The 20,655-nt window shown below is 47.7% G+C and overlaps 1 protein-coding gene across 3 annotated transcripts; it reads left to right on the top strand.

Annotated features, from left to right (window-relative positions):
* Positions 1 to 685: 685 nt before the first annotated feature.
* Positions 686 to 18,672, top strand: BTNL9 (butyrophilin like 9). Of its 3 annotated transcripts, none has more exons than XM_029216027.1 (11): positions 686 to 876; positions 5,806 to 5,940; positions 7,662 to 8,009; positions 9,364 to 9,645; positions 12,146 to 12,274; positions 12,457 to 12,489; positions 12,799 to 12,819; positions 14,208 to 14,228; positions 14,459 to 14,485; positions 16,876 to 16,902; positions 17,813 to 18,672. In XM_029216027.1, the coding sequence occupies exons 2-11, from the start codon at positions 5,832 to 5,834 to the stop codon at positions 18,436 to 18,438; spliced, it is 1,623 nt and encodes a 540-aa protein (XP_029071860.1). In that variant the 5' UTR covers positions 686 to 876; positions 5,806 to 5,831; the 3' UTR covers positions 18,439 to 18,672. The 3 variants fall into 3 exon arrangements, with proteins under 3 accessions (XP_029071860.1, XP_029071862.1, XP_029071861.1); XM_029216029.1 differs by having other exon boundaries at positions 5,806 to 5,867; XM_029216028.1 differs by lacking the exon at positions 12,799 to 12,819.
* The last annotated feature ends 1,983 nt before the right edge of the window (positions 18,673 to 20,655 follow it).

Here is a 20,655-nt window from a genome sequence, read left to right on the forward strand (position 1 = left end):
TTACCCCGTGTCACAGATCTGACTTGTCCCCTAGGAAGGATGTCAGTGTCGGGGTACAGCCAGGTGGCTGGCGCCTTGGTCCACTGTGCTTCTCTCCCACTAATACCAAAGTTGCACAGTGGCATATGGCAAAATGAGGTGGGGTGAGGTCGTCATTGCTTCTTATTTTTTGATTTCCACTCCATTAGAGAAATCCCAGTACAGCACCCCACTGTATTTCCAAGCTGTATGTGAACAGCTCTTGCAGGTTTTACTTATGGCAAAGTTACCGGGTTATTTTTCTTACTGTCCTTACCCTGCAGAGGAGGGTATAGCTGGGTAAGAGTTGAGCACCAGACCTTTCCTAACCGTTAGTTAGTGGATATTCCTGTCCTGTCTCTGTATCTTTTGCTATGATGGTGAAGAGAGAGAGGCTAGCCAGGCGTGGCCATCCTGCCTCCCTGGAGCCCCAGATATCCCGGGCAGCCAGTTGGAGCAATTTTTCCCTGCTCTGAGCCTCTGTAGTTTGCAGTCCTTACAAACCTCCTAGATAGATACATTTCCCCTCCTTCTAAGACCTTGGAGGGACATTTTCCGTGGAAATTCAATTCATGGTTTTCCTCACACAGGCAGGATGTGACAGAGACTTCCTCGTTTTGTTCTATCTATCTTGGTTTTTATAGCAAAGGGCAGAGCAAGCAGCATTGTGTCTTAAGGTGGAAGGTGGGTGGGTAATTTTGTCAAAGATGAGCTGGTTCCCCTCAACTGAACTGCCAACCCATGTCTAGGAGACCTTAGCATCTGGAATCTGAATACTTCACAACTGTCTCCCTTGCAGGGAAGTTGAGATCACCAGGATTCACCTGCCATTTTGGACCCTTCGCTGCTACTTGCCAGGTATGTGCCTCATTCTCAATGCCTGTCTAACCCACCACCTTTCAGAAATGGGAGGCAGAAATGAGGGCTTAGGAGAGAGTGCAAGATGGGTTGGCACCATCTTATCAGCTGAACCTGGCTGCAGGATAGGGATGTCAGTGTGACCAAGGGGAGATGCCCATTTAGGCAGCCCCATCGAAGAGGAAGGATTCTGACACATCCCATTTCCCCCTCAAGCCATGCGAAGCCTCAAAGAGGGTCCCTCCTTGGGACAATTCATCTCCTGTAGAGACAAGGGGTGGAAACCCTCTTGTGGACCTATTGAAATAAAAACCAAAGCAAGCCAGTGAGCATTAATTGACAGCTTGTGAAGGGCAAAGCATTGCAGCAGGTGCTAGAAGGGGAGCGGGGTGCAAGAGCGCAAAAGCCCTATGCCTGGGGGCCCGTAGCTTAGGATACGGAGAAGGGCAAAGCACACGCAGCCCAAGCTTACAAATTAGCGAAAGCAGAATATAATCATCTTTAAAGGGGCTTCCCTGGTGGCGCAGTGGTTGAGAGTCCGCCTGCCGATGCAGGGGACGCGGGTTCGTGCCCCGGTCCGGGAGGATCCCACATGCCGCGGAGCGGCTGGGTCCGTGAGCCATGGCCGCTGAGCCTGCGCGTCCGGAGCCTGTGCTTCGCAATGGTACAGAAAAAAAAAAAAAAAAAAATCTTTAAAGAGAAATTCAAGAGCTGAAGGACTGGAAATCAGGGGAACGTAAATGTTGTTTAGGAATTGGGGATGCAGGAGGAGAAAACTGGAATGGGGTTGGAGTGAGGCTAGGCAAAAAATGAGAAGGAAAGAAGAAGGAAGAGGAAAGATAGGCTTGGGTGGAAGGTAGCCGCATTTCAGCAGCATTTCTTTGGCGTAGGTGTGCACGACCTTTATTCCTCCTTGCGTCTTCAGAGGCTCCCTGGAGAGCAGGGAGCATGTACCCCACCAGCAAAGCTTAGCTCCAGCCTGAGACCCCCTTTCTGGCTGTCCTTCCCCTCACTGGGTCCTCTCTTTTCCCCAAATATGCAACATGGCCAGTCTCAACTTTCCCCAGCAAAACCTCCCCGTTCTTTTTCTTTTCAGAAAAAGAATCTGAAATCTATTTACACTGTGATGCGAATAGCTGAAATCAGAAAGTGTTTCCCTTCAGAGGGGTAAGGATCAGAGACTTTCAACTGCAAAGGGAGGTTGGAAAAGGCAAACTTCAAGTAGCGACTGGGGAGTAGGGTGCCCTTTAGATCAGGAAGGGGCATTCAGCCCTTCTGAAGTCCCTTCAAGAATTTGCCAGACTGTCTCCCTCCTATTAAAGTCTGTAAAGTCAGGTCCTTGAGTGTTGGAAGGAAAGGTACCACAAGGCATTACCTCCTGCTAGAGAAGATGCTGTTGTTAAGGTCTGAGGGAAACTCCAGTTTTAAGTTGTTTTATCAGAAGTGGATTTTTAAATTTTTGTGCATTTGTTGGTTGGTTAGTCTTGTGGCTGACATATGGGGACTCAAGCCACTTCTTCAGTGCATGTGAGATGCTGTCAGGGTGAGCACTGCAGTCTGTGACCAGGCGATTCCTAACAGGGGTCACAGTTTGGGGGACAGGAAAACTGAGGGTGCACCCAACTTTGACACACGACAGCTGGTGAGGAATCTGTATCAAGAGAAGGGCAGAGCTTGGGAGGAACTCCCACTCCACCACCTTCTAGCCGTGTGTGCCAGGCAAGTCACTTGGCCTCCCTGCACCTCAGTTTCCTTGCCTGTAATTTGGTCCTATAATAATAGTGATAATACTTCTGATATAGGTAAGTACTTGGTAGATAGTAAGCGCTCGATTTATATTAGTTTTTATTACTGTGGGCACATGCATGTGTATATGTGTGTTTATGACCTCTTCCGCCTGCAGCCTCAGTGACTGAAATCCCATGAATGTATCACAGCAGAGAACTGCCGTCCTGATAGTAATTCCAGTGTCTGGAACACACTGACTGACAGGTGGCAGCCTCCCCCTGCCTGGGAATATTGGAGCACGTGCTCCTGCTGTGGAGTGCCCCTGCCCCCTGCTGTGGGCCTGTCTAATGCTCCATTGCTGCCTTGGGAAGGACTCAGGTTAGCACCTAGCGCAAGTATTGACCAATTCCTCAGAGTCTGGCCGATCCAGATGGATCCAGAAACACTCTCTGAGCCCCTCTTGTTTGGGAAGGCATTAGCTGGTGCTGATATACCCTCATGGCTTCACCCCATGGGGCTTTATGTCCTTTGCTGCCAGTTCTAGGCCTGTCACAGACACATTCCTGCCATCAGCCAAAAGGGCCAGAGGCTGGACTGTCCAGCCTGAGCCTGGACCCTGGCCCAAGGTCTCTGTTCTGCTGGTTATTGTGTGAATAATGATTCCACTAGCTGCTGGCTCTCAGCCAGGCACACTTCAGAGGGGACTCCTATCTCCTCCCTGAGGGGTCCCTTCTGAAACACGAATGGAGCCCCCCCAGCTTGCCCCTCTGTCTTCCCACCTGCGTGTGGAAGGGCAGGGCCCACAGACCCTGGCCCACTCGACTCATAGGCCATTGCCCCTCCCTCCTGCTGTAGTCGTGTCAGCCAATGTCCTTCCAGCACAGAGGTCAGTCAGGGAGCCTCCCTTCCATTAACTCACCTGCACACCTCCTTAGACTATTCTTCTGCCGCATGACCAGCAGCTCTTTAAGTCCTTCATCTACTGTACGCTTTCTTTTTTTATTGTTAACAATTTTAATCTAAGAATTTTGTCAATTTAGGTAAATAAATCAATTGAAAAACAGATTAAAGGAAATAAAGAAGAAAAAAATACATGACCACCTGAATAGTTGCAGAAAAATAATTTACTAAAAGCTAATACTTTTTTCTCTCAGCTTTATGAAGTATGATTGACAAATAAAAATTGTATATATTTAAAGTATACAATGTGATATTTTGATATGTGCATTCATTGTGAAATGATTATCACAATCAAGCTAATTAACATATCCATCTTCTCACATAGCTACCTTTTTTTGTGTGTGGTGAGAACACTAAAAATTTATTCTTAGAAAAATTTAAGTATACCATACAGTATTATTAATTATGATCACCATGCTGTACATTAGCTCTTTAGGACTTATTCAACTTATAACTGAAAGTTTGTACCATTTGACCAATATTTACTCCATTCCCCCCTCCCCTTCCCAGCCCCTGGTAACCAACATTCTACTCTTTTTGAGTTCAACATTTTTTTTTTTTTTACTGTAAGCTTTTATATAGAGAATGGATAAACAAGGTCCTACTGTAGAGCACAGAGACCTATATTCAATATCCTATGATAAACCATAATGGAAACAAATATTTTAAAAATATATATGTGTATAACTGAATCACTTTGCTGTACAGAAGTAATTAACACAACATTGTAAATCAACTATACTTCAATAAAAAAATAAAGTCCTTCATCTACATCCCGCTAGTGATATTCCTGACAGTGTGGCTGGGACTCTGCAGCCACAGGACCCCAGGAACACGTGCCACCTCGCAGGTCTGTGGGAAAAGGAAAACCAAACAGTGGAGTGGGGTGGCAGACAGAGGGAGAAGGGAGACTGGGGGAGCTGGAGAGTAGAAACTGCATGGGGCTTTCTGCTCTGGGGGTGCTATGATGGCATGAAAGGAGAGAGAGGCAGCCTCTGGAAGAAGATGGAGGCAGAGAGAGGAGCTGACTTTTTTTTTTTTTTAATATTTATTTATTTGTTTGGCTGTGCCAGATCTTAGTCGCTGCACGCGGGATCTTTGTTGCCACATGCGAGATCTTCGTTAGGGGCATGCGGAATCTTTTTAGTTGTGGCATGTGGGATCTTTTAGTTGTGGCATGAGAGAGTTCAGTGTGGCATGCAGGCGGGATATAGTTACCTGACCAGGGGTCAAACCGGGGGCCCCCTGCATTGGAAGCGTGGAGTCTTAACGACTGGACCACCAGGGAAGTCCCTGACTTTTCTTTAGAGAGCACCCATGCCACCCATAGGAGGCTTAAGCTTAACAACCCTCTGAGTTGGACTGGTTTCTTCCATTGTTTAAGCAAAGAAATTAAGGTTCAGCAAGTTCCATAATCTGTCTAAAGTCTCACAACTAAATAGAGGAGAAATGTGGAGAGGCTTATATATCTCCCAAGATGTACAGCTGCCCAGGCTCACTGGTTCTCAAGCTGTGAGGCATTACTTCAGGTCCCAAAGGGGCATCAGGAGTGAAGAGGGAACAGCCCTTGCCTGAGGCTGGGTCTCCAGTGCCACAGATGAGGCACGGGGAGGGCTAGATGGGACGGCACCAACACTATGGTCTCAAAGATGCTACTGACTCAGTGACAGTCACCAGCTGACCTCCTGGGAGCTCCACCTGAAGCCTCAGGGATGGAAGAAGGTGTCCTAGATGTGGTTGGAGTTAAAAGGCAGCCAGGCATGCATCCTACTTTGGAAAGATTAGAACTCTGTGTTTGTTCCTCTGTTTTGTGGACCTGATGTTCCAGGTCAAAGGGAACTGGGAGCAAGGCTGGGCAGAGAGAAGGAAAATGCATCTGGGAATCCTCATAGGTTTCCCTTTGTTTGGGCAAAGTCACTAAATCCTAGCTCAGCCCCAACACAATGCATGGCTCTGTTCCTGGCTCTAAACAATGCGAAGCTCAGAAGCTGCTTCCTCTGGGACCCTTTGGCCTTGTCCTCTCTCAGCTCTGTGAGTCCAAGCAAGGCCAACAATGCCATTAGCAGTGCCGCCTGTTAAAATTAGAAGCAGCTCTCACATCTGGCTATGATTGAAAAGAAGCCAGGCACTGGAGCCTGCAAGAACCAGACAAAAAATAATTGAGGCAGTGACAGACATCAGGCCTGATGCACGGAGTTCCAGCTCTCCTGCGTCACTCCAGTACCTCTTTGCCCTCTCCAGGTGGCCCCCACTGCTGAGGAAAAGTGATGGATTTCCCAGTCTCCCTGGACTCCTGCCAGCGAGTACGTCTTCCCAGCAGTCTCTCCTTCCTCACTCACCTCCTCCTCCTGCTTCAGCCCAGGGAGATGCACTCAGGTAACCTGTCTAATCCGCAGCCCAGACAGCCAGGAGGTGAGCACCTCAGCTTCTGCCCACCCCTCCTGCAGGTGATTCCAGGGCTGAGATCTTGTAGCCTGGTACCAGGCTGTGCCAGGGGCTAAAATATAAGATTTCCATCCCAGTTGTTAAACAGCCACCGCCCCCAAACACCATCCAGCCCCACAGTGCTCCCCCACCACCCCTGCAGCCACCCACAACTCCACAGCTCACAAGCATGGCAGAAGGCATAGCAGCAGGGTGCCAGGAGATTCTTATTGGTCTGTGCTTAGGCTGAACCAGTTGGAAAATATTTTTAACTCCTCTCCTGCATATAAACCATAGCTTTTGAACGGCAGGGAGGATCCTAATCTTACCATCTCTCATGAAAGAAGCAACTAACAGAGAGTGTAAACTAGTTATGCAAATACAATTCCCTAATTCCCTGAGCTGGAAACCAGGGATACCAAGGTGACTAGGCACAGCCCAGATCCTCAGTCATTCAAGGGAGGGGGACAGACGTGACATACACGGCTGTCCAGCTGTGTGACCAGAGCTGCAAGAGAAATGTACCCAAGGATTTGGGAGCATAACTAAGAGACCAGTTTGTTTTTTCCAGAAAGCCATGAAGGGCCATAGAAAAGAGGTATTATTTGAGTAGAGCCTTGCAGGATGCACATTCTCCAGGAAGATGACAGATGGAGAGTAAACTGAGGCAGGCTGTGCCCAGGAAGAGGGCCAGGCGTCAGGCACGGGGGCAGGGACAGCTGGAGGGAACCTGGAGAGGGAAGCTTGTAGGGATGGTATCAGGGCTACACCCAGTGGGCAACAAGGGTTCTCAAATGGAGTGAAGAAAGGTGCCCCCATGCTATATGGGCAAAGTGAAGGATGGGAGAGATTCATAAAGGAAGAATTTAGGGTGGGATTAAGCTGAGCTTTGAAAGAAGGAAAGGAGGTGGGTGTACAGAAGCCAGAAAAAAGAATGAAGTCATGCTGGGTAGAGAGGCACTGCAGCAGGAATAGCAACTCTCATGGAAATTGCAGAAAGCAGGGAGTAGAGGAGCCATACAGAGACATCACTGCAGAGAACAATCAAATGAAAGATCCAGATAAATTAAAATCTTGAAAGCAGGGTTTGGCCTTAGATAGGAAAACCCATGAAACAAGGAGCCCCCCCCAGATTACTTTAATACCCTTTGTTATTACAGAAGCTGTCCATGTGCATTATAAAATGTTAGAAAATCAGAAAAAGCAAAAATAAGAAAACATCTATTCCCACCAGGCAGAAATTATCACTACCAATAATTTGGTCTATTTCCCTTCAGGTCTTTTATTCTGCACATTTATGCAAATATGTCAAATTTTTAATCAAATAAGAGGATAGTGTATATATGGTTTTGAAACTTGCTTTTTTTTTTTTGCCAAAGATTCCATTTAATTTAATGCCCTGGCCATATTTACATAACTGTCCCCAAAATAATATTTGCAGTTGGTAGGTTCAAACCAGCTACCAGTCCAGCACCACACATTTGTATCTGGTTGTAATGTTCCTTGTGTATTTTTTAATGTGGCACACTCAACTTTTTCATGACAATTACTTGTTCAAGCAACCGGACCGGTCATCCTGTAGAGCGTCTCACCTTTGTCATTTGAATGGTTTACTGCAAAAAATCATATTTGAGGAGTGCTGATTTGGGCCATTGTCTGGGTTCTCGTCCTAGAGGAATTCAGGGTGGTAGGCCATGGGGAACCCATTCTGGCACACGTCGGGGATGAGGTGGAATTCCCGTGCCACCTGTCGCCGTACCGGGACGCCGAGCACATGGAGATCCGCTGGTTCCGGAGCCGGACCTCTGACGTGGTGCACCTGTATCGGGAACGGCAGGAGTTCTATGGCCAGCAGATGGCGCAGTTCCAGAACAGGACCGAACTTGTCACGGACGAGATCGCTGATGGCAGCGTGACCCTGAGGCTCCACCCCGTGGTCCCCGCCGACGAGGGTCCATACGGGTGCCGCTTCCTCTCCAGCGACTTCACTGGGGAAGCGGTCTGGGAGCTGGAGGTGGCAGGTGCGTGACCTGGTCAAGCCCCAACAGAGAGGAGAAAATGGTCCATTTGGAAACAGGTCAAGAGTAGATAGAAAAGAACAGAGAAAGGGAAAATATCTCTAATTTTAAAAAGAAAAGTATTAAAAAGAAAGATTCATTAGAAAATGAACAAAAAAATGCACACAAAAAAGATACACAAATGGCCCTGAAACATAAGAAAAGATGATTACTTTTACTCATAGTGAGAAAAAGGCAAATTAAAGCTATGGAGATACAATTTTTTTACCTATCAGATTGGCAAACATTCAATATTTGGATCACACACTCTTGGTGGAGGTGTAGGGAAGCAGGCCCCCTCCTACCTTTATTTATTTATTTATTTATGGCTGCATTGGATCTTCCTTGCTGCGCGTGGGCTTCCTCTAGCTGCGGGGAGCGGGGGCTACTCTTCGTTGCGGTGCGCGGGCTTCTCATTGCGGTGGCTTCTCGTTGCGGAGCGCGGGCTCTAGGCGCGCAGGCTTTAGTAGTTGTAGCACATGGGCTTCAGTAGTTGTGGCACGTAAGCTCTAGAGCACAGGCTCAGTAGTTGTGGCGCATGGGCTTAGTTGCTCCGCAGCATGTGGGATCTTCCTGGACCAGGGCTCGAACCCATGTCCCCTGAACTGGCAGGCGGATTCTTAACCACTGTGCCACCAGGGAAGTCCCCACTTTTTTTTTTTTTTTTTTTTTTTGCGGTACGTGGGCCTCTCACCGTTGTGGCCTCTCCCGTTGTGAACCACAGGCTCCAGACGCACAGGCCTAGCCGCTTCACGGCATGTGGGATCTTCCCAGACCGGGGCACAAACCCGTGTCCCCTGCATCGGCAGGCAGACTCCCAAACACTGCGCCACCAGGGAAGCCCCTGGGGCTTTTTTGATCTACTGTTTTTTACAGTATTGATGTTTAAACCATCTTAATGTTTTGCATATTCAAAATATAAAGCTAGCTTACTTGGATAGAGAGATAAAGAAGTATATATAACAAAGCCACTTGAGTGCCAGTGGGATTCAAGAGAGAGAAAAGACAGTCTATTGAACTTTGGGGTGGGATTACTCTTCATTCTAGGGGGACTGTCCCTTGCATTATATGACTAAATATTAGTAGCCCTTCCCTATTTTAAAATGCCCTTCAGAGGTAGTGCTGTCCCCACATGCCACCGGTGATTTAGCCCGTCATTTATAGTCCACTGGTGGAGGGCTGCAAGCCCGCAAGTGTGTTAAGAGCAGTCACAGTCACGATTCCTCATGGTGACTGCAGAGGGTGAATGGTGGCATGAACTTCGCATACAACTTCTGGGAAGGAGCCTCATCATTCCCACTCTTCCTGCCTCTCTCAGGGCTGGGCTCGGACCCTCACATCTCCCTTGAGGGCTTCAAGCAGGGAGGCATTCAGCTAAGGTGCAGCTCCAGTGGCTGGTACCCCAAGCCACAGTCTCAGTGGACAGACCACCAGGGACGATGCCTGCCTCCAGAGACTGAAGTCATCGTCAAGGATGCCCAAGGCCTGTTCAGTCTGGAAACCTCTGTGGTCGTCCAAGGGGGGGCCCACAGCAATGTGTCCTGCTCCATCCAGAACCCCCTCCTGGGCCAGAAGAAAGAGTTCGTGGTCCAGATAGCAGGTCAGTGGGTGCCAGCGCACCGTCATCTTCCTAGTCTTCAAGTTCTCCATGTCCATTATCCCAGAGACCATCTATTGGGACACAGTGGCACTGGAGCCTGGCTGTGTATGGGGTGGGCTAAACCTGACACCTTGAAAGTCAGCCGTAATATCAGGAACCTACTGAGTGTACAACTGACAACCCAAACAGTAATTGGGGGAGGTCCCAGAAAGCCAACATTATGAACCAAAGACCAGGCACTAAAATCCAGAAACTCTAGTTATTAGAGGGCATCATGAGAGCCCATGTGTTCCTAATTTTATCCCTCAAACAATATTTATTGATCACCCACAATGTTCCCCAAACCCTTGGCCTCAGGTCCACATTCCAGCAGGGGAAACAGATACACAAAAGAATAAATTACAGCACATGTTAGAAGATGTTATCTGAGACAGAGAAACATGAAGCAGGGAAGCATGCTAAGGCGGGGTGGAGTGTATATATGGATTTAAAAGTGGTGGATCAGGGACGAAGACCGTTAGGCACTGAGTTCAAAGGAAGACCATTATATAGGATCAAAGTTTTATCGTGAGGCACCCATTTGAAGGATTTAACATTCATGGCTCTAATTGTTTTAAGTCTTGAGGATAAACCCAACCTATGGGCCATGTTACACATTGGTCCAAATCAATAGTGATATTACCATAACAGAAAGAAATCTCACCCTTACAAGCGATAACTTGTCCTCAGGTAAGAGGACCTGATAAGCACCGTGTGTCACACATAGTTCACCCGAAATTTACCTGGTAATTGGGTAAGGAGTAACATCTGTGTTAGCTAATTGTCTTTATCCAAAGGAGAAATAAGATATCTCTTATCTCTATGACAAGCACATAATTACAACTTGGAGCCAGGTGCCTAAGTGAAACTCCCAGCAGACCTGGAGATAGGGGTACTTTCTCCTTGATGTTTCCATTTCAAAGAGATGGCTCTAGCTCCTTAAGAAAAACATTCCTGGGTTTTAAAATTGGCAAGGGGCTTATTTAACTTTCAAAAAGATTTGTATACATCTTGAGGGGATAGAGAAAGAATTTACAAATTTTCTAAAGGAAATACTCTAAGAGAAGGGAAAGGGGAATCTCCCTCCATTTTTGCACCAGGGGAAATCCAGTTTTTAAATTTGTGTTTACCCTTGACAAAGGGTGTGGGTCACATGGATATCTGCAAGGAGGCCATTCAGGTAGAGGCCATTCAAGTACAGAGGTCCTGAGATGGAAATGTGTGTAGCTATCTGAGGAGCTGGAAAGATGCAGGAGAGACTGGAGATTGCAGGTCAGGGAGGCATAGGACCCTGAGCCCTTTAACCCCTAAGTCAGTGCTTCAAAAACACCTGTGGTGAAGCACCAATCCTTTGTAGCTCAATACTTTTAACCAAGACAATAAAAATGCACTGCTAGAAAAATAAAATTAAAAACCGAAAGAACACATTATGCTAAATGAAATAAGCCAGACACAAAAGGACAAATATTGTATGATTCTCTTTATATGAGGTACGCAGAAGAGTCCATTGATAGAGAGGGAAAGTAGAATAGATGTTACCAGGGGCTGGGGGGTGTGGGGGGAAAGGGGAGTCAGTGTTTAATGGGTATAGAGTCTCAGTTTGGGAAGATGAAAAAAGTTCTGGTGGTGATGGTTGCACAACAACGTTAATATACTTGAGGCTGCTGACCTATAAGCTTAAAATGGTTAAGACAGTCAATTTTATGTTACGTATATTTTCCTACTATAAAAAAATTTAAAGACCACTGAGATAAAAGCACCAATTTCTTATTATCTTCAACAGACACAAAATTATTCTATTAAATTGCCGCAAGAGTTACTAAAGGGTTGCTCTCTATTTTGCATTCATTTCTTTACTGTCCAGCCACTGTCCTTGCGAACCCTGCGCCACATTCTGCCTCTGGGCAGATCCTCCCTAGGAAGCCTGGAGAGGGAGGAGAAGAACTGTCAGTCAGCTGTCAAAGCTTTGCTAACAGTTCTTCCAAAGGTGTGATGAGAAGTAGAAGCCAGGTGTCTGCAAGAAGCGGGAGATGACGTGTGGATTCGTCAGAGTGGTAGAGAGCAGTTATTCACTGGGTTTCAGGTATCAACACCTTGGATTGTCATGCCCTTAGATGTAAAGCAAGAGTAGGAAGAAGTAGAGGAAGGTCAGGGCTGTGGTCACAGAAGTTCTAAGCTGGAGGAGTGGGCAGAGCCCATCAGCGCCTTCCTTTCGCATCCTTCAGTTTGCAGTGTTCTCCTCTGTGCTGCGCAAGTTCAAGTTCGCCGCTGGTCCTCTGACGCTACCTCTCTCTAGAGCACTGCAGATTGGTTCTCAGGCCCGTTTTACAGAGGGCTATGCTGGGGCCCAGGAAGCGTCAACCAGGCGCTGGGAAGGTTTTCCGGCACGCAGTGTCTAGACTAGTCTTCTCATGTTTAGCGAAGACCAAATCGAGACAACTCCATGTGGGGTGTTTTCCAGACGTATTTTTACCCGGAACCTCTCCCTGGAAGAGAGCTTTCCTCGGGACTCTGGTGGGACCGCTGCTCGTCTTGGCTCTCCTCCCGACGCTGGCGCTGTACTTTTTTCGGAGGCAACGGAGGTCCCAAGGTACCAGGCAGGCTGGGGGCTGCCCTCCTGGAGTTGGCTTTGCCCAAGAGCAAAGTGGTGGAGGCGGCCACAGCGGGGCACTGCTGAGGGGCCATCCTGCGGAGGCAGGGCTGGCATGGGTCGTGGAAACAGTCAGGGGAGCGCGCACACTCACGTCTGCTCCCCTTTTTTCTTCCTTGCAGAAAAGCTGAAGAAGCAAGTGGAGAAGGACAAAGGTAAGCAGAGGGAAAGACGCGCTCTTCGCGCACATCCCTGACTCGCAGAAGTGGGGACGCTGGGTGAAGAAGACGCGTAGGTCACAGCAGGGTGGGGGCTGGGAGAGGGCAGAGATGGGGGTGAGCGGGGGGGGGCGGGGGGCGGCAGAGGCTTTCTTCCACTTCTCCTGCCTCGGAGCCTGCTCCTCCCTCGAGTCCAGCTGAAACTGGTTCTCCAGAGCACATGGGGTTCCAAGTCTGTGCACTTTGGAGATGCAAGGCCTCAGTGATCCATGTAGATTTTCCTCTTTTCTTCGTTTCTTTCTCCAGGGAAACTCACAGAAGAGCTGGGTAAGTTCTGGGTGCCATGCCCACGGTGCTGGCTGTGGGCTAGGGGGTTAACCCCAGCACACGATGGAAGCAGGGGTTCAGTGATTTTAGGCCCCCTTTGGAGAGCAATGGATGGCAGCGCTCTAATTCGAAATCCATCCCCCTGCGCCTCCCGCCTTTCCCCTCCGAAACCGATTCGTGTGCACCTGCCAAGGAAGCCTGACCTAAGACCCTCTGGAAAGACTCTGCCAGGCCCTCTCCTGCAAATTGTACAATTCACTTACAATTCCATTGTAAAAGGTCTACTCCTTCTGGTTCATCTTCCTAGGATAACCTCTTTTTAATGCAAATGTCACTGGGAAGGAAGCCAGCTTTAATTTGCACCAAAGTGAAAGCAATTTATCAAATCCACTTTTCTTCCCAGGGGGACTCAGCACCTTGAGGGGGAGGAGGGAAGAGTGAATCCAAAGGAAGAGGGGATAGAGGAGAGGAGAAGGCCACCATGGGTGGGAGAAGACCTTGAGAACCACCTTGTCTGCCCCAGTAAAACACCAGACAAAACAGTAAAGTTGAAGCTTGTCTTGCAGCCTACCTAGTCATGGAGGGGAAAACAAAAACAAAAAAGGCAATCAACCAAACAACAAAAAGAGCCACAATAATTCATTAACATCATAGGCCAAATTAGTGTATATTGTTGCCTTTCCCAGTCTTACTTTTAAAAGACAAAGATTAGAGAAATCAGAGGAATGCGTTTCTAGTGGCAAAATATTAGAGTTTTGGTATCTGGCCTGGGGAAATAATTGAGTATGATGTCCTCCTAGTTCTTTAAATAATGTACCCAGTAAGTGACCCTGAGGCTTCTGCAGGGTGTGCTCAGTGCCTGGACTTACACAGGACTTCCTCCCCAGGAAAAGCTTGTATTACAGGGCAAGTGAGCAGTAGCCTCTCCAAACCAGACCAGAACCCTTGAAAGAGGTTCCTCAGTAGCAAGACCAGTTTTCCCTTTCCCAGCGCTGTGCAGATTTCTGCCTTAGAGCAAAGAATAGGATGAGGTGTAAGAATCCTGCAGATGGGCTTCCCTGGTGGCTCAGTGGTTGAGAGTCCGCCTGCCGATGCAGGGGACACGGGTTTGTGCCCCGGTCCGGGAGGATCCCACATGCCGCGGAGCGGCTGGACCCGTGAGCCATGGCCGCTGGGCCTGCGTGTCCAGAGCCTGTGCTCCGCAACGGGAGAGGCCACAACAGTGAGAGGCCCGCGTACTGCAAAAAAAAAAAGAATCCTGCAGATGGGTGATGCAGCATCTAGGATGGGGTCGGGTTGAGCAGCGGTTTAAGACTAACCTAACTGCCTTGGGAAGGTGGTTCCACTCATCCAAAGGCTGATGTTTTCTCTGTGTGTTCTGCTTACAGGGAAACTTCAAGTGGAGCTGGGTAAGTGACCCCCCCTTAGAACTGTTTCTTGTCCACCTTGTAGCATGTGGTTATCCGTGTATGTTCGTCTTACCTCCCAACCAGGTATGACGGCCAGGCTGGAACTCCACTGGCCGTGTGGGTGGCAGGAGAAAGAGGAGAGGCGCAGGGGTGGGTGCAAAATTTGACGTGTGAACAGGGAAGCTGCAGGGACCTGCTGTTCTAATTCTGTTTTTCCTTGGCTACTTCAGACTGGAGAAGGGCTGAAGGCCAGGCTGGTGAGTGAAGCCCGTTTTCCTCCCACTGTCCACGTCACATCTCAGCATCCCAGTCACCTGCTCTGACTAACCAACTATGCTTCATTCTGGTTTATTCCATAGCTACACACATGTACTAATCTATGTTGCTTGGTATAGGTTATATTTGAGTTTTACTTTTATACTTATTTTTATATTGTCCTGAAGTGTAAGCATACGGTAAATCATTGGTGCCAATCCTGGTTGCACATCAGAATCACCTAGATTCCTGGTGTCCCCCCTCAAAGACCCTCACTCCTGGTGAGAGTTACCTTATATGTAAATATAAGGCATGTTACCTTATATGTAATTATTTCTCCCTGTACCTTCCTCCATTTCCCCCATAAAACAAACAGTCTAATGTGTATCTTTATTTTGTATGTATTCTTGCAAGAGATGAATTTCTGTTTTGTGCGGTGCACTTTAGCTTCTGTAAAGACATTTACAGTCTCGTGCTGTTCCTTGCTTATCTCACTCATTGCTGTGTTTTACTATCCACGCCTGCTGCCACATGTAAATCTAGTCTGTATCTCCTTGCTGCAGAGCACTCCCTTTGAGCTAGCCACCCTCCTGGAGTAGACATCCAGCCTGCTTCTAACTCTATACCACCACAAACAAGGCTGAATAAATATCTGAAAACGTGTTGCCTTCTGGCTCTGTGTGGAGATTTCTCTGGGATGTATACCCAAGCGGGGAACTGCTGGCCCACGGGGGATGTGTCACTAAGTGGGATAGAAGGATCTCCTGCAGGTAGCACCATCATCCTTCACGCAGTGCATGGAGGCTCCATGTGCCCACATCCCGTGTGAGCCAGCTTTCTAAGTTTACCAGTCAATGGGGACAAGTCATTTTTCTTTCGGCTTGCACTCCTCTGGACACTAAGAAGCTTGAGCATCTCTTTATACGCTAGCTGGCTTTTGGGGCTTCCTCTTCTGAAAATTACCAGTTCCTGTCCTTTGCCTGTTTTCCATATGGCATTGCTATCTTTTTCTTGTTGATTTCACAAGACAGGGCTGGTGTCAGTGCTGGGGAATGGAGCCTTTTGGTTTGCAGGCATCCTTCATGCGATATTATTATTATTGTAGAATATGATATATACACATAGGATATTAATCCCTCATTGTTATTATACATTGTGAATTCCTTCTTCTCTTCCGTCACCTGTTATTAGCTTTATCCAATGGTGCCCCTTATTGAAAAGAAATAACCAATTTTGATAAAAGCTAATGCATCACATTTTTACCTTAATGGCCTGTGTTTCTGAAGTTTTGTTGAAGAAGATCTTCCTTACGTTTAGGTCACAGAGACAGTCTCTTACATTTTCTTCTACTCACTGTATATGTGTTATGTGCAGGTTTTTAATCCATCTGAAATTCACCATTTTATGTATGTAGTGTTAGGCAAGAATCCAGCAATTTTTCTCCGAATAAAGTGTCAGTTTTCCCAATACCACCTACTACACCATCCATGATTTCCCCATTGATTTGGGTATCACCTTTAGTGCATATTCAGTTCCCATGTCTTCATGGGTCTGTCTTTTGGTCACATATTACTTTGGCCTTTAAAGTACCTGAAAGCGCAAGTCCTCCTCCATTTCCCCTTCCTTTTTAAAGTTAATGGACCTTTTTAAAATATAAATTTTAGGATAAATTTATGAAGTTTCTAAAAAAATCCAAAAGTAGTTTTATATGGGATTGCTTTGAATTTATAGATAAATTTAGGGAGAATTGACACCTTTGTCGAATTAAGTTATTCTATAAAAAGCTCTATATTTTTAAAGATCTACTGGTTATTCTGATGCAAAATCAGGGTTGCAAGGCCTTGCTGTAAATTTATGGAGCTCTGAAAATGTCTTCTATTGCTTTTGCATTTTGTGACTTTGGTGCTCTCTTTGTTGTAAAATAGAACAAGATAAAACAAAACAGAAATCCACACAGAATGGCTCATGTTAAGAAAGAGGGCAAGACAGGGTGTCCAGAGGATGTCTTAGGACAGGAGCCAAGCTCAGCTGGGCCTCCTGGAGACTAAGCCAGTCAGAGATTGAGGCTTCATTTCCATCCTTTAAGGTATCCCAGTTGCTTGTATTGGTTCTCTTTGCCCACATACTCTGTCATCCCACTGTTCCCAGCACAACTTCAGCCTGTACACAGCTTTGGTACAAGCCAGCACTGACACCAGCCCCCTACCCAATCCCAAATTCCCGGGAAGATGCCGTGGTGGACCCAGGCCAGTCTGGATCCAAGCCAGCTATCATGGTGGGAACGAGGTTACTTAGTTTGTAGGCGTCCCTTTTGCATTTTGAGCCTCCCTCAAGGTTCTAGGGTTACTGACCCAGATCTCTGAGCTTCTTTTTCCTCTCTGTTTGGTTTCAGAGTGGAGAGCAGCCCAACAACATGCAGGTAACTGAAGCCAAGGAACTGTGCCTTGTGAATTAGGTTGGCTGGATCTTAAGTAGAAGGGAGGTATCCAGAACTGAGATTAGAGGAAGGGTCTGTCCAGGAGCCGAGTATGGGCCCCACACACAGACACAAAAGCTCACTTATAAAACACATAATATGACACATACGCCTGCACACATACATGCTCACATGCATTAATGTGATTGCACTCACACGTGCACATGTTTGTGTGCACACACATGCTCCCACATGCACCTAGCTTTCTGGGTTTTACTAGATTTGTTTCCAACTGGCAGAAAGGTTGCTACTAGGGCCTCTTTGCATGAGAGAATACAGAGTTTGTAAGGAACCTCCCACATCATCCGACAGAGGGTTCCTATCCATCAAATGGGTGTGTTTTTTTTGGGGGGGGGATGGGGTGTTGGAGTGCAGGGTACTGGACTAGATGATCTCAGAGGTCCCCTACAGTTTTAAAATCCTAAAATTGCTGTAAAAGAATCCCAGAGCTCACTAGTGATTTCATGGTCACACAGGGTAGTGAGAGCAGCCGGGACAGAATCAGCCCTAAGCTCCTTCCGGTTGATCAGGTCTTGGGGAAAGTGAGCCCGCCTCTATCCCCACAAACCTACCTCATTTGCTCTCTCTGCTCTGCATGGCACCATGGAATTCAAGAACCTTCCGGTTCAGGAAAGAAATGGGATTCCTCTAATCACTTTCAAAAATTAGGAAGTGACTTTCATGCCCCTTCAGTACCAGGGTGGTGGGAAGCGGGTTGCAGGAGAGGGAGTGACTATTCCACTGATTGGTCCATCAGGAGAGCCAGAGGGTTTGCCTGTCGGGGGGAGAGGACAGGCGTGGGAGTAGGGGCAGAACCGTCCTTCACCTGCACTAAACATATGCCTCTGCGCAGTGGATGTGACCCTGGATCCTGGCTCCGCCCACCCCAGCCTGGAGGTCTCCGAGGATGGCAAGAGCGTGTCCTCCCGCAGGATGGCGCCAGGCTCAGCGGCCGGTGACCCCCAGCGGTTCTCCGAGCAGATGTGTGTTCTAAGCCGGGAGCGCTTCTCCACGGGCCGCCACTACTGGGAGGTGCACGTGGGCCGCCGCAGCCGCTGGTTCCTAGGTGCGTGCCTGGCAGCGGTGCCGCGCGCAGGGCAGGCGCGCCTGAGCCCGGCGGGTGGCTACTGGGTGATGGGGCTGTGGAACGGCTGCGAGTACTTCGTGCTGGATCCGCACCGCATCGCGCTCACCATGCGCGTGCCACCCCGGTGCGTGGGCATCTTTCTGGACTGCGAGGCGGGAAAGCTGTCCTTCTTCAATGTATCCAATGGCTCCCACATCTTCACCTTCACGGACACCTTCTCTGGGGCACTCTGCGCGTATTTCAGGCCTCGAGCCCATGACGGCAGCGAACACCCAGATCCACTTACCATCTGCCCATTGCCAGTTAGAGAGAAACGCGTCCCCGAAGAGCAGGACAGTGACACCTGGTTACAACCCTATGAGCCCTCGGACCCCGCCCTGGCCATGTGGTGAGGCGCCCTCGTGGCCACAGGACTGGGTCCTGGGCGGCTTCCTGGATACCCAGTCAGTGCTTTGCTCTCCCGCTTACTCTAGACAGAACACCGACCCCAGTGTATGAACCAAAACGCCAGCAAAGGCTTAAAAGGCTCAGTATAGCCGAAATGGGAAAAAGCGAGATCTTTGCCTATGTATCAATAGATGTGTATGTGTACATGTATGAATATGATTTTCTTTGAAAAAAAAAAAGGCAATTCCAAAGCTTATTTGTGCGTGTTGTAGGTTTGAGCTGATGAGCAGGAATATATTCATGTTGCTGCTAGTCAGGGTGTTCACTGTGGAAGACATGAAAGAAACTGGAATGGGGGAAAAAGAGGAGAAACTTCACTGGATAAAATTAGAGGTATCAGTTAACTTGTGTATTTTAATAGTTTTGTATATATTTTCTAGCTCTAGAAAGATCTAGAAAAGAGGACACTTCGTAAACAATGAGTTCACTTAGGGCTCAGATCCTAGTTTTCACTGTCTATTCCCACTAAAATGAACTTGGAGAAATGGTGGGTTCCAGGGCTGGAGCAGAGAAAGTACAGGTAAATCTGGAACATCTTTTGCTGTAATGTACAAACATGCTCAAAAACTGACGGGGGGGGGGGGGCTTCCCTGGTGGCACAGGGGTTAAGAATCCACCTGCCAATGCAGGGGACACGGTTTCAAGCCCTGGTCCGGGAAGATCCCACATGTTGCGGAGCAACTAAGCTCGTGTGCCACAACTACTGAGCCTGTGCTCTAGAACCCGCGAGCCACAACTACTTAGCCTGCATGCCTAGAGCCCGTGCTCCGTAACAAGAGAATCCACCACAGTGAGAAGCCCGCGCACTGCAACAAAGAGTAGACCCCACTCACCGCAACTAGAGAAAGCCCACACACAGCACTGAAGGCCCACTGCAGCCAAAACTAAATAAATAAAATTTTTTAAAATGTCAAAAAACTGATGGGAACATAACAAAAAGACATAGGAGCTAGGTCAAAGGGGCTCCACTGACCAATCATGGGACAATTTGAACATTAAAATGAATAATGCCAAGAATTGCTCAACAAGGGGTTGATCAAATAAAAAAATTCACTAAGTGTGCTGTCTCTTCAGCCAGAGAAAAGAAATACAAAAACAACAACAGATGAAAAACAGAAGCGAAAGGAGAGAATGAAAGAATAATTGTGAACTCATGGTTTTTACTATGTAATAGATGAAGCACACATATGATACATAGATGGATAGATAGAGAGATAGATTAGATAGGTAGATGATAGATAGGTAGTGTGTGCACATACATATAGTTCCTAGCTCTGTCTGCTTTGAGAGCTTAGAAACAATAACACCCCTGTACCACTGAGCACACCTTGTACCCAGAACTTAGTTTTTAGTACTATTTACCACTGAAAGGAACCAAGGCTCCTTGGAGAAATGGTGGACGCCAGGGCTGGGGCAGGGAAAATGTAAGAAGGGTGTGATGTTCTGATTTATACTAGGAAATATTTATTTGGTCTTCAACCTAGATTTTATTTTTTTTTTATTTTTTTTTGCGTTACGCGGGTCTCTCACTGTTGTGGCCTCTCCCGTTGCGGTGCTCCGGACGCGCAGGCCATAGCCGCTCCGCGGCATGTAGGGATCCTCCCAGACGGGGGCACAAACCCGTGTCCCCTGCATCGGTAGGCGGACTCCCAACCACTGCGCCACCAGGGAAGCCCCAACCTAGATTTTAGAACAGAGCTCTTAAACTCTTGGAATTTCTAAGTGATAAGAGTGATAAGGGTGTCTTTGGATATTCATAACAAGCCACTTTCAACCACACCCGAGTTAATGAGATAACTTTTGGAAAGCCAGTAAGGATGGGGCTGGTTGCCAGGGGAACCAACTGTGTGAGAGAGGGTTGTAACTAACCCCCGCCCACGCACCACCCTCCACCGCTGGGAGGGGAAAGGGGATGGAGATTGAGTTCAGTCATCAAGGGCCAATGATTTAACCAGTCATGCCTATGTGATGAAGCCTTTTTATAAAACCCCAAAAGGACTGGGTTCAGTGAACTTTCAGGTTGGTGAACACTTGGAGATGCAGGGAGAGAGGTGCTCAGAGAGAGCAAGGAAGCTCTGTGCCACTTCCCACATACCTTCCTCTATGCATCTATTCCATCTGATTCCTGAGCTATATCCTTTTGTAATAAACCTGTAATCTAA

Source organism: Monodon monoceros, unplaced genomic scaffold (genome assembly GCF_005190385.1).
Source record: "Monodon monoceros isolate NGI ecotype Baffin Bay Population unplaced genomic scaffold, NGI_Narwhal_1 Super_Scaffold_12, whole genome shotgun sequence".
In the NCBI taxonomy this organism is placed as follows: domain Eukaryota; kingdom Metazoa; phylum Chordata; class Mammalia; order Artiodactyla; family Monodontidae; genus Monodon; species Monodon monoceros.

Coding starts and splice junctions, on each gene's coding strand:
- BTNL9 (XM_029216027.1), top strand. CDS start 5,832: ATGGATTTCCCAGTCTCCCTGGACTCCTGCCAGCGAGTACGTCTTCCC. Junction 12,275..12,456: donor GAGGCAACGGAGGTCCCAAG/GTACCAGGCAGG, acceptor TCTTCCTTGCAG/AAAAGCTGAAGAAGCAAGTG. Junction 12,820..14,207: donor GAAACTCACAGAAGAGCTGG/GTAAGTTCTGGG, acceptor TTCTGCTTACAG/GGAAACTTCAAGTGGAGCTG.